Raw genomic sequence first — 15,542 nt, 5'->3', positions numbered from 1 at the left:
GGACTCTCAACCACTGCGCCACCAGGGAAGCCCTACAATATATTTTTAAGGGAGATATTTTTTAGAAGAACTTCAGATCCCCTGATTTTGGAAAAATATATACATATATATTTAATTTGAATCAAATTCAAATGCCAAATAAATTGGTTTTAAATAAAGTCGCATGACTTTAGTTATGAAATTCCAGAATTTTTACAGCATAGATACTAATAACGAAATGTTTCTCATAGGTCAAATGTAGAAGTGAAAAGAGAACATATCTGCAGTTAGTCGTGTATCTTGGGGGCGAGAAAAATAACTGTGAAATAAAATACAGCACTATAAATGGACTTAAAAGTCTTCAGAACGTGTCAACAAATACACTTAGGTTGCAAAAGCTGGCAGTTAACAATTCCTTTTTACATATATATTCAAAATGAATAAGCCATATGGAGTTATACAATCTATGTAGTGTAAAAATTTTTAAATACTTGAGATTCCAAGGATAAACATTTAGTCTTACTATAAAATATGAAATTTCTGGTTTCTGGAATACTTAAGCTGGGATGTTATCCATAAACTGATTTTTCGCAAATAGCAACAATTAGTCTCAAAACATTGATTAGCAGCACAGATTAAAGGAGTGTCTGTGAAACCTAGTTGATCAAGAACTTCAAAAGAGCCGTCTATAAATACTGAAGGGCCTGATCATCAAAGACTTCTGTTTGGGAATGGCATAAAATTGAGGAAATTAATAAGAGTTCATGGAAAACACTGTTAATGGGGATCATTTCAAGTTTACAGTCTATGAAATCTGAAGGCACCAAGAGGCAAATGATACTAAAAATGTGTTAGAAATATTGAATTTTATGCAGCTTTGGTCACAAATTCTCTTCTGCTCAAGAAATAAAATTTGAAAACAGTTCTCTAACAACATATTTGATGTCAACGTAAGCTACTAAACTCAATATAAAGCCAATCAAGCACTTCTTAGGAAGACTCACCTAAAACACTGTTTTCCTATTTGTAGAAAATTTTCCAAACCAACGAACAAAATACTTCTTTTCTCTCTGACTTTATATACTGAACAGTCTGTCATGATAATCACCAAGTACATAAAGTAGTACATGAGAAAGTAACTTAAATGTGACATATGTCTACCTGCTAAACTAAGATACTATCTTTGTAGGGTAACTAACATAATAGCGAGGAGAAACATCCGTATATATTCTACCTCAAAACTAAGCTAAAAAATTCTTGACGCTTAAGGAATGAGGTACATGAGCCCTCTCCTCAGCAAATACCTTCTCCTTCTCTTATGTCAAAGCTCAACTTCAGAAATCTCTAAATAGAAACCAGGGAAATACAGTAAGCCGAGGAACAAGGGCCATCTCCAACGTTATCATCTAGGGATTTTAAATGATTTGAAAAATATCCTTTAGGTAAAGGGTTACAACACAACAGATCAGGGCAACAGAAGCTTTTCCTTCATCCTATCTTACAGTCAGTAAAGTAATAAAACAAAACTAACTCCTGGAATATCCAAGAGCACAAGCTTTGGAGTCAGAAGGCCTGAATCTGACCTTATGCCTTGTGTGACTTAATAGCTGTGTGACTCAAATCCTTAGCGCCTCAGTTTCCGTAATCCATAAAAAAGGGGAGAAAAACACTCATTACAGTTACTAAAAAGATAAAATGAGATTATGTATACATACGGTCTGAAACAATTAAGCCTGGTCTATGTTTAACATAGGGTTATGATTTCCAAATATGCTGTATAAAGATCAACTTTTGGTACAGTATCTTAACATATACCAAATATTTCATCATAATTAAGGTACTACTGAGGCAAACAGAACACTTAAGGCAAACAGAATTCATAAACTTAGAGCCAGGTATACCAAGCTATTTAGTACATTCCATTGGAGAATTCCACCTCTAGGATTCAGAGATCCCCCAGGACTTCCTTATACACAACTTTACCACAAGATTTTAATTAAAAATACAATAATCACTAAAAAGTGTATTGAAATGGTTCCAAGATACATACTACTTTAATAATAAAAGCTTCAAGAAACACCTTAACAGCAACCACAGACTTAAACGATAAAAATTTCCATTTCTCTCCTTGACATTTAAACCCTTCACTCTGATTACTGTCAAATTAATCACATCATGTTCCAAATCTGACATATTCTCACTCTTCCATATTGTTACACAAAACTGCCTTCTACTTGGAAAATCATCTGCTTCTCTCATCAGTGACCTAATCGGAATGACTCTTAAGATTCAACTCTAGAGTTAGCTTCAGAAGAAAGCAAAATAATGGGTTGCTTCTGAGGACAGAAATTGGGTGGCTGGAAGACAGAGGTAGCAGAATGGCTTTCAATTTATATTCATATATTTTGAATTTTGAACTGTATAAATATATTGCCTATGCAGAGAATAAGTTGATTTTAAACAGAAATCAGTCTAACTACTTCATCCCCACACAAATCTGACTTGATGCCCTAAATTGTTCCCATTAATAACTTAAATTTACTCCATCACAGCCTATAACTTATATCAAAGTATGCAACTTCAAATCGTAATTATTTTCATATAGCCTGAGATCTTGGAGGGCAGGATAGTTTTATTTCTGTATCCCAGTACTTACTACTCAGAAACCACAAAGAAAGTTGAATGATTCACATATTGCCACTTTAAATGTTTTCCTGGGCATTCAACCTACTTAACGAGTATCTGCAAACTTCATTTTTTGTCACATAATAGTCTGGGGGCAGGAAAAGGGTTTGACCAAGAGGAAGGTTTAAGTTGGCAGCTCTCTCATGAAACATGTCTATGTATGGACTCATACTCAGGGAATCTTAAAATCTGACCAAAGGCTCAAATTCTAATTTTACCAATGAGGAAAACCAAGAAAGTTAAATGACTTGACCAAAGAAATCAGCTAAATGGTGGAAGAGCCAGGATTAGAACACAATTTGCTGTACCACTTAACTACATCATGAGTTTTCTGGCCTGAAACAATGTCTCCTTTTCTCTGATTATATCCATGCCATCCAATTACATTTTTGGATCAAAACTAAACATTCTTGGTATGGTTTGTAGCATAACAAGAGTTGATCTGGAAAAACAGTGTACACACTGAAACACTGATGTTTCTGTGATGTATGTTTGCCATACATACTGTTTTAGGTTATGCATGATTGTTCACAAATCACTTGCATACCTCATTTAATCCTCTCAAACTCTCCAAGGTAGGTATTATCCCCATTTTTCATATGGGAAAACAAGGCTTAGAGGGCTAAATAACTAGCTCAAGGTCAAATGTCTCAAGTATGTGGCACAGTTGAATTTCAGCCCAGGCATGCCTGACTCCATTGTCTATAATGGTTACTCATATGATATGCTATAGTACATAATTAAACACACTATTGATTTATTTGATCAGGAGCCCCCTCTCCTTTTTTTGCTTTTGTTTTGTTTTCAAAAGTTAGGTAGACCATATAACATGGATTTGTTTTGGTTTAACTTACAAAACCTGTTAGTAAAACTGAATTCTAATTCTACTTAAGAAATTAGTCAGCCTTAAACTTTGTTTTGGGTATCCTTCATGCACAGATTAAACAATTTACTTGTGTAATAATGAAGATGGATAGCCTAAACCTTTACAAAGAACATTTAAAACACACCAGCATGATTTATAATAATTGACACATTAATCGTAGTCTCTCTTCTATACGTCAATACTCTTTAGTCAAATTACAGTGAGAGCTTATAGGAAAGGAGGCTTTAAGTAATTTAACATTCAGACTTCACTTATTTGTCTTGCCTACTCTGATGAGTATAAACCATCAAGACATTTACTAATCGTATATGTCCGAGGTGAACAGTATTAAAATTATTAACTCAATCATCTACAGAATTTTCACATACCTGTCATATACAAATGTACAACTTAAAGAATGTGAGTTCATTCTTTTTAACAAACGGTAGCTTGAGTACAAAGATATAAAACTAAATACTTTTATCTGATTTGGGGCTTTAAATTTGAGAGATAAGCAATCCAGAGTAGCATATATGAAATTTAATTCACCTGATTTAAAAGTAGAGCACATACTTTTTAGAGGTAAAGCAGATAATCAATATACCTTTAATATTACCAGCCAAATTTGAAGTGTGTAAATTATATCATGAAAATCACATAATGATGTATGGGAATGATATAAATTGGTTACTGTTCCTAAATCTTTACGGAGGAGTCCCAATTTTTACCCTAAACAATGCCAGATTAAGAATATAACAAATAGAGTAATCTCAATCTGGTATGTTCAAGAATTGCTGTGGGAGGGCTTCCCTGGTGGTGCAGTGGTTCGGAGTCCGCCTGCCAATGCTGGGGACGTGGGTTCGAGCCCTGGTCTGGGAGGATGGCACATGCCACGGAGCAGCTGGGCTCGTGCGCCACAGCTGCTGAGCCTGCGCTCTGGAGCCCTCAGGCCACAGCTACTGAGTCCGCGTGTTGTAACTGCTGAGGCCCGCGCACCTGGAGCTCGTGCTCCTTGACGGGTGAAGCTGCGGCAGGGCACCATGGTGAGGAGTGGCCTCTGCTCGAAGCAGCTGGAGAGGGCCCCAGAGCAGCAACGAAGACCCAATGCAGCCAAAAAAAAAAAAACACAAAAAAACAACAACAGAATTGCTGTGGGAAAGGCCTAAATTATACCAATGATTCAGGAATGCATATTCTTTGTGATGCGGTAATTCGTATTACACCATTTAAAAGAACAGCTTCAAATCACAAGTCTACTGGTTTAGTATAAAGAAAAACAAACTTAAAGGATTTATTCCAATTCAGGAAATTCGCTACACAGACCCCTTAAATATTGTCATCAATTAAGATTTCTTATTAAAAATCTGCTCTTCCAAAAAAAAAAATCTGCTCTTCCCATTAATAAAAAATTACTTAGAAACATCATGGTTCAGGCTACATTTAACCAGACACACCTGTTTTTGTAAAGCCTCTCGTATTTCGAGAGTAACGCAATTAAGAAATAAATGTATCTGTTTGGAAGAGGAAATACATACTGGTCTAAAACAATTATTAAAAGAAGGAATTAGACCACTACTCCTCACTATTAACATGTGTTCCTATTCCTTCTGAGACCGTATTTCATGTCATTTCACTACCTTTACTTCTGTGTTGGTTACCTGCCGTTAATTCCTACTTCCACAACGCCCCAGCTTCTACCATTTCGGGAGAGAAAAGTCAAGATCCTTTTATACTCCCCTATCAACCATTCCTCAGGGAAGAGATTCACTGGTTTCTTTACCATCTGATTGGTGGGGCTGCTCTTTGTTACTCGAGGACTCTATAGAGCATGACTGCTTCCAACCTCTTTTGGTGCTGAGAAAGACTAAACTCTATTCTAAATTACCAAGTAACAGATCCATAAATCCAGTATCATGTTTTATCATTTCCAAATTAGTGCTATCAGAATTCTCAAAGAACAAATAGATTGGTATTACATTTATTCTCATAAAGGAGACAGCATATATCCCACTATCAGTACTGTGAAAAAACAAAAATGACTTCTCATAAAGGCAATTTAGTTCAAGATACCCTCCCCATCCCTTACAAGAAAAAGACAGTGTTAATAAATTAGTTACTTGGAGTGTGTCTTCTCCACACACATAAAAACCCTTATATTTTCTAAAAAGTTAACCAATGTTCAGCCTATACAATTTAGTTCACACAAAATTTTAAACAATGGTGTATCACTGTGAATAAAAAAGGCCATGCTCCCACTTATACAACTCTTGGTTTTAGGAATTTCAGGCACTTTTGGATCATCAGCCTTTCTGGAAATCTGTGATAATTTCCTTAACTTAGAGCCACGTTTATGACTAAAGCATATCAACATGGCACACTGATGAATGCATCAGTATCATTTTTATACTAAATAATGATGTCACTCATACACAGGAGATACTACACTTTGATTACAAAATCCTTACTTACTTAGATAGGCCTAAGATGGTACCTGGCATGTGATTTAAACATCAACTGTAAAGCTGCAAGACAAAATTACCTCCACACTTCAATACTGATAAAGAACCATAAGCTCCCAAAGAAACACAGATTCAAGTTAAGGAGCTTTCATTTTTAAAGACTAAATGCAGTAAGACTTTTTCAGAGTTCTAAAAAGTTCCCTACAGATTTTTGAAACAAAGTAAGAGTGACAGTTCTGCCTCCTCATATACATTTACATAATCCTCTCTTAAATGTCAGGTTAAAAAAAAAAACTCCATTAAAAGAAATGTGTATATATGTATATCTCATACATACATCTATATAGATATATATGAAGTGTACAAACAAAATCTATATTTATAGCACATACCAGGACACACTATTTAACACTCAGAATTTATAATATTTTATCAGCAGTCATTAGCAAACTACACAAATAAAACTATTAACAAGATATAAAGATATCTGCCACTAGAGGATCCTTACAATCAGGTTTTCAACAGTCTTTTGGTTGCAGTTGACAGTTCACAATTGCAGCCATTCATAAGAGTTCCTGGCATGTGGCCTACAGAGTTCACATTGGTCAGCTATCTATGGAAAATGATCTGTACCGTGTTCCTTTTCCAAAAGGGCCAGTAATATTTTGCACCTCCCCCTATTTAGCAAATAGGAGTCTGTTAAGCGTGTAGGTAGTTTAAACAAATTTTGTAACGTTCACTGTAAAAGTGTCTATGCATTTTTTTATGAACAATATTTTCAACCATTATTATATCCTCCAGTTTAAACAAAATCAATTTGAAGAATCTCAACAACTGACCATAAACTAGAATGATATATAAACTTCATGCTAATTAATACCATATGGTCAATCGGCAATGTTAACTCACAAATTTAACACTTTTCTTATTTTGTATATACAACCATCACCCCTTTTAAAGGTATGATAGTATATAAGGTCTGATTCTTTAAAATAAATGGTCTCAGAATGAGCCAATACAGATCCTTGTATTAAGTAATGCGAACAAAATCACAAGACAGAGTGCTTAATATATCAACTTAAACCACCTGATCTTTTTGTTAATCTTCCATTTTCCTTCCTTTTCTCAACGAAATAGACTGTTTACTAACGTCTTAATGGTTTTTAAAAAGGCAAACATCTTTTTTTACAAATATTTTCTAAGGATCTGAAATTTGTCAACCTATTAATAATTACTCAAGACCTCTCACTCCAATGTTTTATTTTACATCTGAATGACTGCAAATAAAATTGTACGAAGATTTTAATTTAAGAAGGCAACCGAAAATCACATTAAAATCACGATTTTGTTAGTACTATCTCCTCAAAAGTAGTCATCTCAGTAATTTAAACATACGCCTGGAAAAACTGTGTTACTTAATTTCAAGAATACAGCTTTAAAAATGCCCTCTCTTTTACAAAGGATTTCCATTAAAAAACAAATTTAAAAAGACCCCCAAACTATTTCTACTTAATGGATTTATTCCTTCACCAGGTGTGTTGGTCCAGTGACAAAAACAGTCAAATGTGTAAGATTACATCTTGGAAACTGGCATGTTGAATTAGAAACCAATGAAAAGGCTATAACAAAAATTAAAAATGCACATTTGATAAGCAGTGAAGATTTTAAAAGACTGGGTGGGGGAGGGAAGCACCACATTGAAAATAGGACTATACACAAATGAAAACCCCTGCACTGGATTAACTGTTACAATTGATAAGAACACTAATACAGTCGTATCTGTAGTTCAAGTAGTCACAAGTTTGGAAATGAGATTCTTGAAATTCAACTTTTTTAATAAAGTAAGAGAAGAAATAAATGCATCTTTGTGGTCATACCCTAAAGAATACATCCCGGAGTTTCCATTTACCAACAGATCTTTCTGCTTCATACCATATCGTCACCAAAAAGTTCTGGGGAATGTAATTACAAATGCTGTAAACTGAGAGGTGTGAAGAGGAGAGAAAACACATTTTTCATTCGTAGGTGTGCATGTGTTTTTGGGGTAGTGAGGGGTTGAGAAAACCAGTCATCATTTCTTGAAGAGATACAGTGTACAACAGGAACAGAGAGGTAGTAAGCAAATGGTTATTTACCAACCCATCACAAAAAAACTGGCTTCTGGCAGCTAGAAAAGGGAAGATGCCTGTTGACTATTACCAAAGGTGAACAAATAAACTCAAGTGGCATTTCAGGTGTGCCCCTACGTGTGAAAAGTGAAACATGGCAGAAAATGTAAAGAGGGATATTTGAATGGCTTGTGCAATCAGTGTCTTTACTTGGTAGTCCCATCCATATAAAATTTCTCCATGACTAGCTAGCTGAGCTCACTCATGGACACGTGGTACTCTCTAAGAGTTCTTAAATGGAAGAAAGACTCCCCACAAGCAAGTCACCTACAAAAAAAAGATGAACTTTGAATTATAAAAGGCAAAGATGATGAATTTCAGTGAGCATTTTTCAAACGAAAAGGAGTATATAACAAAAATACAAAGCTAATTCGAAATGAAAAAGAAAAGAATGTGAAGGAACTCAGAATAGGAAGAAAAAGCTTTAACAGCTCTCATTGTAGTCTACATACCAATTATTCAAGAAATCCATAAAAATAGTTCTGCTCTTTCAACACATCTAAAATTAACCTCTCTCAAAACAAAAACCTCAGAAAATAAATTTCCAACTGTAAAGTACCTGAAACTTTCTCTGTAATTTTTAAATGTAATATCTGGTAATAAGTCAGTTTTTAAACATTTGCATTATACCATTACATCAAATTTTCATGTGACATTTCCTCAAAACCACTTAAAATCCTCATTAAACCATAACCAAACATCAATTGTAGTAGAATTGGTATAGTAATACACCAATTTTCCCTTAAACTATTTAAAAGCATCCCCCCTAAATACAGGGAGCCAATTGTTAACGTTTATACTTTTACTGTAAAATTACTCTAATTTCAAGAAGTACAGCTTTCACTACTGTCAAGAGTCTCCCACCTCCCTTGACTGTAGTAAAAAGATTGATGGAAGATAAGAACATCTTTCCAATACACTTTTTGCTTTAAAAAAAAAAAAAAAAGCATCTTAAAGAAGTCACTGGGAAGCCTCCTGACCTTCTATCCTCTTTTATTAAAGGGCTGAAGAAGATATGATCTTCAAAGCCGGATTTGACATTTCACCATTATCTCTCCAGCCTTTCCAGATACACTGGAGGAGATACCTTACGTGGCTCTTTCTCTACTAGAGGGCTTTCTGTTTTTCCAGAATGGGAAATGTTTAACTAATTTTATCTCTCAGTCTCAAAACTCACACCGACAAAACACTCTGCCATTAAGTGTTCAAGTGTGATTGATATCTAATAAAGGGACAATCCTACACGGCATAACCTACTAGCCGCCACTTCTAAATTGAGGATTAAACTAAAATCCACCCTTCTGAATGAACAATGTTGCATTCCTATCCAATTTAGTGCTTCTAAACAACTGTGACACCAATTCTCTCCTTACACATCTTTTTTAACATCAGCAATCTAAAATTAATGTTTTTTCAAGAACCGATGAATCAATTTTACTAAACACAAACTTATTTTTATATTTAGAAACATTAAGGGCCTCAAATTGAGAAAAGAACCCCCCACAGTTGCATCCTAAACTACAATGTCCGGTCAAGCATTCCCATCAAATATTTCAAATAAGATTTCCATACCTGTCTTCATCACCATCAACAGGAATAGCTATGCTGAATACAGAGGTGGAGAGACTGTTCATAGGTGTTAACTGAAGGGGGTTTGCCAGGGCATCTGCAACAGGAGGCTTCACAACAGGCTTAATTTCAGCAATGAGAGAAAGTGGTGGTTGAGGTAGGGGTTCGGATTTTCTTCTAGTATCGTCAACTTGCCCGACTAAAGGCTGGGTCTGAGTCTGAAACTGGCTTAGGTCAGACTGCGGTAGACTCGTCGGTGCACTGGCCGTGCCTGGCGCTAAGGGCAGCCCCACGTGCTGGATGATGCTGCCGCTCCTGCTGACCGGAGGATGGCTGCCCAGCTGCTGCGCCTGGGCCAAGGGCGCGGGTACATTTGGCATAGTAACAGAAGTGGTAGACACACTAGGCACGCTGGGAGCGGGCGCGGCTGCAGGCACGTTCGGAACTCCGGGCACCACGGCGTGAGGGCCGCCGGGCACTGCCGATGGCGCGCCGCTGCCACCCATCTGCGGCGGAGGCGCGGGCTGCGACTGCCCGGCCCCGGCGGGAACCAGGCCCGACTCGGCGCCCGCGGACGAGGGCTGCGCCGGGCTGGGCGGCTGCAGGCCGGCCACGTGCGGCTGCAGGTACTCACTCTGGCCGGCGGGCTGGACGGGCAGCAGATGGCCCGGCGGAATCTGAGCCTGGGGATACGCGAACTGCTGGGGCGGCGGCGCGGCAGAAGCGCCCACGGCCGGGCCGGGCTGCGGAGGCAGGGCCAGGCCGGGCTGCGCCAGGGTTACATTCGTCAGCGGCAGCCCCTGTCCGTTGGGCCCCGGGGGGACGGAGCCAGGCGCGGCGCCCTGGGGCTGGCTGGGTGGCGGGGCTGCCATCATCTGCGGCGGCCCGGCCGCGGCTCCCGGGAACGGCGGCAGCGGAGCCGAGCTCGGAGCCACAGCCCCACCTACGGGCGGCGGCTGCGGCTGCGGCTGCCCAACGCCAAAACTCTGCGGCGGGGCCGGGGCGGGCTGGCTCATTTTCTCCGACGGGGGTAGCTGTGACACAGCAGTCAAGGAACTGTCAGTTCCCGAGTCGGGCCCGTGCGCCCCCGGCATGGAGGCCACCACCACCACCACGGACCCTCCGGTGGCGCCCAGGCCGCTGTCCCGATCCGCAGCCTGATCAAAAGTATTGCTGTGCCTAATGCAATCCCCGGACCGGGTCAGGACGCTGCTGTCGGAATCCCGCTCATAGTATTCCATGCACGTCCATCGGCCGCGTCTATACGGCTCCCCGCTGCCGTGGTCCAGCTTGATCACGCGGAAACGGGAACTACAAGTGGTGGGGGGCTGCGAGGGGGCGGCAGTCCCTGGCCCGGCGGAGGGGCCCGCGACCGGGGGGGCTCCGGGGGCCCCTGAGGAGGGGGCCGAGGGGGCGGCCGCCGCTAGGGTACTGGCCAGCGCCCCAGCCACGCTGCGGGCCGAAGCGGCTCCTCCTCCGTTGGCGGGAGTGGCCGCCGCGGCCGCCAGCTGACCGTCCAGGACGAGGTTGGGGGAGACGGTACCGGGAGTCTCCGCATCCCCAACATTGTTGAGCGTCTCTTCGGAGGAGCTGCGCTCGCAGACCTCCTCGGGGCCGTAATCCGTGGCCCGAGAAACGTCGAATATCTCGGAGGAGACGTCCTCTGTGCGTGACTCGTCCGGATCGTCCAGGCTCTCGGTGTCCTCGGTGATGCTAGTGGCCACCTGGGCTGTGGTGACACTGGTGATCTGGAAGCAGCTCTTCTTCTTGGCCGGCATCTTGGACATGGTGAGGAAGGCTGGAGGGCAGAGAGGCACACCGCCTCCTCTGCGATCTTGCCGGAAACCAGGAAGGGCAGAGCAGGGCCCCCAAAGACAAAGTCCGCGTCCGCGCTGGGGTCTGAGGCCCGCCGCTGTAAGAGTCACGGGTTGATCCGTGCGTCGGTCGCTCCGCGAGACATCCTCCTCCCGTTTCCTTCTCCGTGTCGGTCTCTTCGGCTCTGCCCCCGTCTCACTCGCGCGGCGGCTCCTCCTTCCTTCTCGCCTCCCGCAGTCGCGGTGCCTCAATTCAATACCCCCAGTGGCGGCGAAAGCGCGATCCCAGGGGCGGGCCGGCTGCTTCCTCCTCGCGTCTCCGGGCCGCCGTGGTCAGTCCAGCTCGGCGCTCCGCGCGGTCAGCAGGCCTAGGCTGGGGGTGGGAGTGGGAGGGCGAAGGGGAGGAGGCGGCGGCGGCGTGAGGGGCGGTGCTGTCCCGCTCCTCGAGCCAGTGCCGGCGTCAGCTCCGGGCTCTCGGACGCCGAGAGGGAAGAAGGAGGAGTGGCGAGTCCGGAGCCGGGGATTCCTGATTCAGCCAGGAGCCGCGGGCGGGCGGCGGAGCTTCGGTGTGGCCGGGCGGCCCTCCCTCCCCGGCTCTAGCCGGAGCTCAGCCCCAGGGACATGTCGACTGTCTCTGGCGGAAACCCGCTCCGGGGGAGGGGAAAGCCGGCTCGGTCCTCCCCTTACAGGGGGAGCCACCCCCGCGGGCGGGCGGCGGCGGCGGCGGTCTCGGCCTCCCCTCGCGGCTCTTGAGAGAATGAGGGGCGGCGGCCGGCGGGCCGGCAAGCGGGGGCGCTCTGGCTGTGTGAGGTAGCGGCGGTAGCTTCTTCGGCTCCTCCTCGGTGCAACCGGTTCGCAGGCTCTGGAGAAACTGAAATTCAAACTGCTGAAGCGGCGGCTGCAGCTCCCTCCCCTCAGCCAAGATGGGGCTGAAATGGCCGCGCCAGGGATGCTGGGAGGAGCAGCAGCCCGGCTACCGCCGCCGCTGCTGACTAAAATGCCGCCGCTGCCGCAGCCGTCGCCAGCGCCGCAGCCGCCGCCGTTCCGTGACGCACCGGCGTCGTGACGTCACCGCCCCGCCCCCTCCGGTTTCCTGCAGAGTTTCGCGTGGAGGCTGGGGGGGGCGATGGGCGGGGCTAAAGGTTAAAAAAGGGGAGCGGTTTTTTTTTAATTTAAAATTTTTTAAAATTTAAATTTTGCGCTATAGGTCTTTAAGAGTTGAAGAACTAAAGACTCTTACATTCCAAGCCTAGAAAAACTTAGAGCCGCGCCAATCGAATGTTTTTATATCGGTTTATTCCGAGACACTGAAGACTGGAGGTCATGTGCTTGCTGTGTCTAATGTTTAGCAAAATCTTAGTGAAACAAGGCGATTTTTAGGTAGGATAAGGAGGGAGACGGCTGGAGGAACCGAATCACTTAAAAAAGTCTTTCCTGATAATAAATGTTATCCACTATAGTCAGCGGAGTGAAACGTTGAGAGAAATGGGGATGATTAACCAAGAATAGCAAGCCAGATTGAGTCAGAAAAAGGATCTTATAGCCAGAAATTCTGTCTCCAACAATGGCATCAGGAGATGGTTTCTTGCCCAGGGTGAGGTCAGTTTAAAAAAAGATTGGAGGTTACCAACATATTCCTAGTTTTCCTGAGTTTGTTGTGATTCCAGCATCGAAGAGTTCATTTAAACATCTTGAGATTGTTTTTACTTTCAGCGTGAAATCAGCTTATGGGCTCCATAAATGTAGAACCTACTGCGTTAAATAGTTGTAGCTCTTTCTTTTGTTTATTCTAAAACTCCTAGTTGGAGCCAGAGTGTTAGATGTTTTGGATTGGGCCATGAACAATCAGAACAAGTTAGAAAGCACCCTTTCCTGTCCAGAAAGCAGCTATGAAAGTACTGGAGAATTTATCATTTAGTTGCCTTCTGGTGAAAGAAAATGGTAAGGCCATTCTTTTAAACAGTTAAAAGAGGAAGGCGGCTCTTGAACTTTGACATACTAATACATCATTTAGGTAAAATCTAAAATGTCTTGATGGAATTCAAAATTTCATATCTATTACAGCTTTAGCAGTAATACCATGATGAGTGACATAAATCAGTTAATCACTGTACTCAGTTCTCTAATCTTTGAAGAATAGAAATACTTTTTATCCCAAAGGATGTTTTGGTAATTAAAATTTACAGAGAATTTTTTAGGTCCTTAGTTGTAAATAATATACAGAGATTTGTCATTTAACTTTAGTAGAACCCATGTCCTCCATACCCAAGTGACTGAGGTCAGGATGTGAAATAAGACCACATAATAACATCCCTGTTTCTTAAGGGGGTGGGAGAGAGTAAAGTAACAAAGTGTAACATTATGCTGCTATTGTGGCAGAGATAGCTAATGGAATGTTTCACTTCTAAATCTGTAATTTCAGTAATTGTTAGAGACAGTTTTCCATCAGTAAGGTAGATCAACTGGTTACATCCAATATAAATTTATAAAAACTTAATTTCATTTTGGATTAATTTCCCAGATTGTTAAAAGGGATGACCATTGGGTGATGCTGACTGTGCAGCTTTTGGAAAAATAAGTATTGTATGCCTGCTTGTCCCATTACGTTATTTTATAACATCAACTTCTTGATTCCTTGTTATGATACTCTTAAATCGCACATTTAAAGGAATCATCTTAAAGTAATCTGTAAGACCGTTTCTCCTTAAAGAACATGTAAAGAATTTATTATGAAATGAAAATGATGACAAAGATAATTTAGAAGACATCAGTAATGGGCTATATTTCTGGTAAGGGTGGGGTTAAAGATGTTAAAAGACATCTAGCAAAAAAATAAGATTTATAAAGTTAAAATGTTTTATTTATCTGTTTAAGGATTTGTGTGTGTTTAAACTAATAAAATAGTTCTCTTGAAAGTAAGTTTTCCAAAAGCTTTAAAGGCCCTAGCTTCTTTTATACATTTGCTCTTTAAAAATGTAAGGAACTTATTGCATAAAACTTCTATTAAGAAATGATAAGAATTCTGGTTGTTGCAAATAAGTGTGAAATCATTTTATAGAGAGCAAAAAATCATATAACTGCAAAAAGCTATGTAATTTCTGGTTGTTCCACAAAAAATTAAAAGCTGTCACGTAACTAATTAAAATGATAGAAAGCAGGATGTACATGCAAGTATGTGTGTGTGGAGAGTTCATAATAAGTAACTCGTAACTCTGTAGTCTAACACACTGGAACTGGGGAGATCCCTGGAGTTCCATACCTCAAGACTAGGGGTCTTACTGCAACTATCCTGGCTTCCTGTCTGCACCCAGAAACTTTAGGTGGAAACTGTGGGAATCCTTGGTTACTGCTCAAGGACCTCCAACTTGACTGTTCTACACTTTCTTCTTCCCTCAAAGATTTAATTTGAAGCAATGTATGAGAAGCATATTTAGGAAGAACAATGCAGGGGGAAAAATGACTTAGAAACTAAGGACTGTTTCCGCTGATTGGAAAAAGACAAAACAAAACAAAGCAAGAAACAACTATGGCAGCAAGATCTTTTCATCATTTGAGAGAATCCTATCCCCAAATTCTGCTAGGTTATCATCTAACCATATCAGTTACCAGATGGAAAACTGTTTCATAGTCACAACATCCTGGAATGTAAACTACAGATATACTCAAGAAAACCTGATTTTTTATTTTTCCAATGAATGCGTATCATATTTAAGTTAGTAATGGTACATTAATCCAAACACTCTGGGATAGAGTAAAGAAAATCATATTTTCAATAGAAATGAAGCAACTGTCTAGGTTAAGAGAAGTAACCTTTAGAATTAGTACTGTCAGTCAGACGGTGACATTTATTGAGCGTTCCCTTGTGTGCATTAGGAATTGGATAGCTTGTATCCCAGCCAACAAATTTTTCTGGGATTTAGAAATAACATGTTTATTTTCTATATTTTTATCACTAAATTGTTAGAGAAATACAAAGTGGAGGACTAGTTTTCAGGTTCCAAAA

At 41.3% G+C, this 15,542-nt stretch overlaps 1 protein-coding gene across 2 annotated transcripts in view; it reads right to left on the bottom strand.

Annotated features, from left to right (window-relative positions):
- The window catches only part of TSC22D2 (TSC22 domain family member 2), a 50,780-nt gene extending 39,122 nt beyond the window's left edge, over window positions 1-11,658 (bottom strand). For both annotated transcript variants that reach the window (XM_024769092.1, XM_024769091.1), the window contains exon 1: window positions 9,729-11,658. In XM_024769092.1, coding sequence (XP_024624860.1) covers window positions 9,729-11,512 — 1,784 coding nt within the window. In that variant the 5' untranslated portion in view covers window positions 11,513-11,658. The remainder of the gene's footprint in view (window positions 1-9,728) is intronic.
- Window positions 11,659-15,542: the final 3,884 nt, after the last annotated feature.

This window comes from Neophocaena asiaeorientalis, unplaced genomic scaffold (genome assembly GCF_003031525.2).
Source record: "Neophocaena asiaeorientalis asiaeorientalis breed wild unplaced genomic scaffold, Neophocaena_asiaeorientalis_V1.1 scaffold118, whole genome shotgun sequence".
Taxonomy (NCBI): Eukaryota; Metazoa; Chordata; class Mammalia; order Artiodactyla; family Phocoenidae; genus Neophocaena; species Neophocaena asiaeorientalis.
Note: the sequence above shows the minus strand (reverse complement) of the source record. Positions and strands in the feature narration are given on the sequence as shown.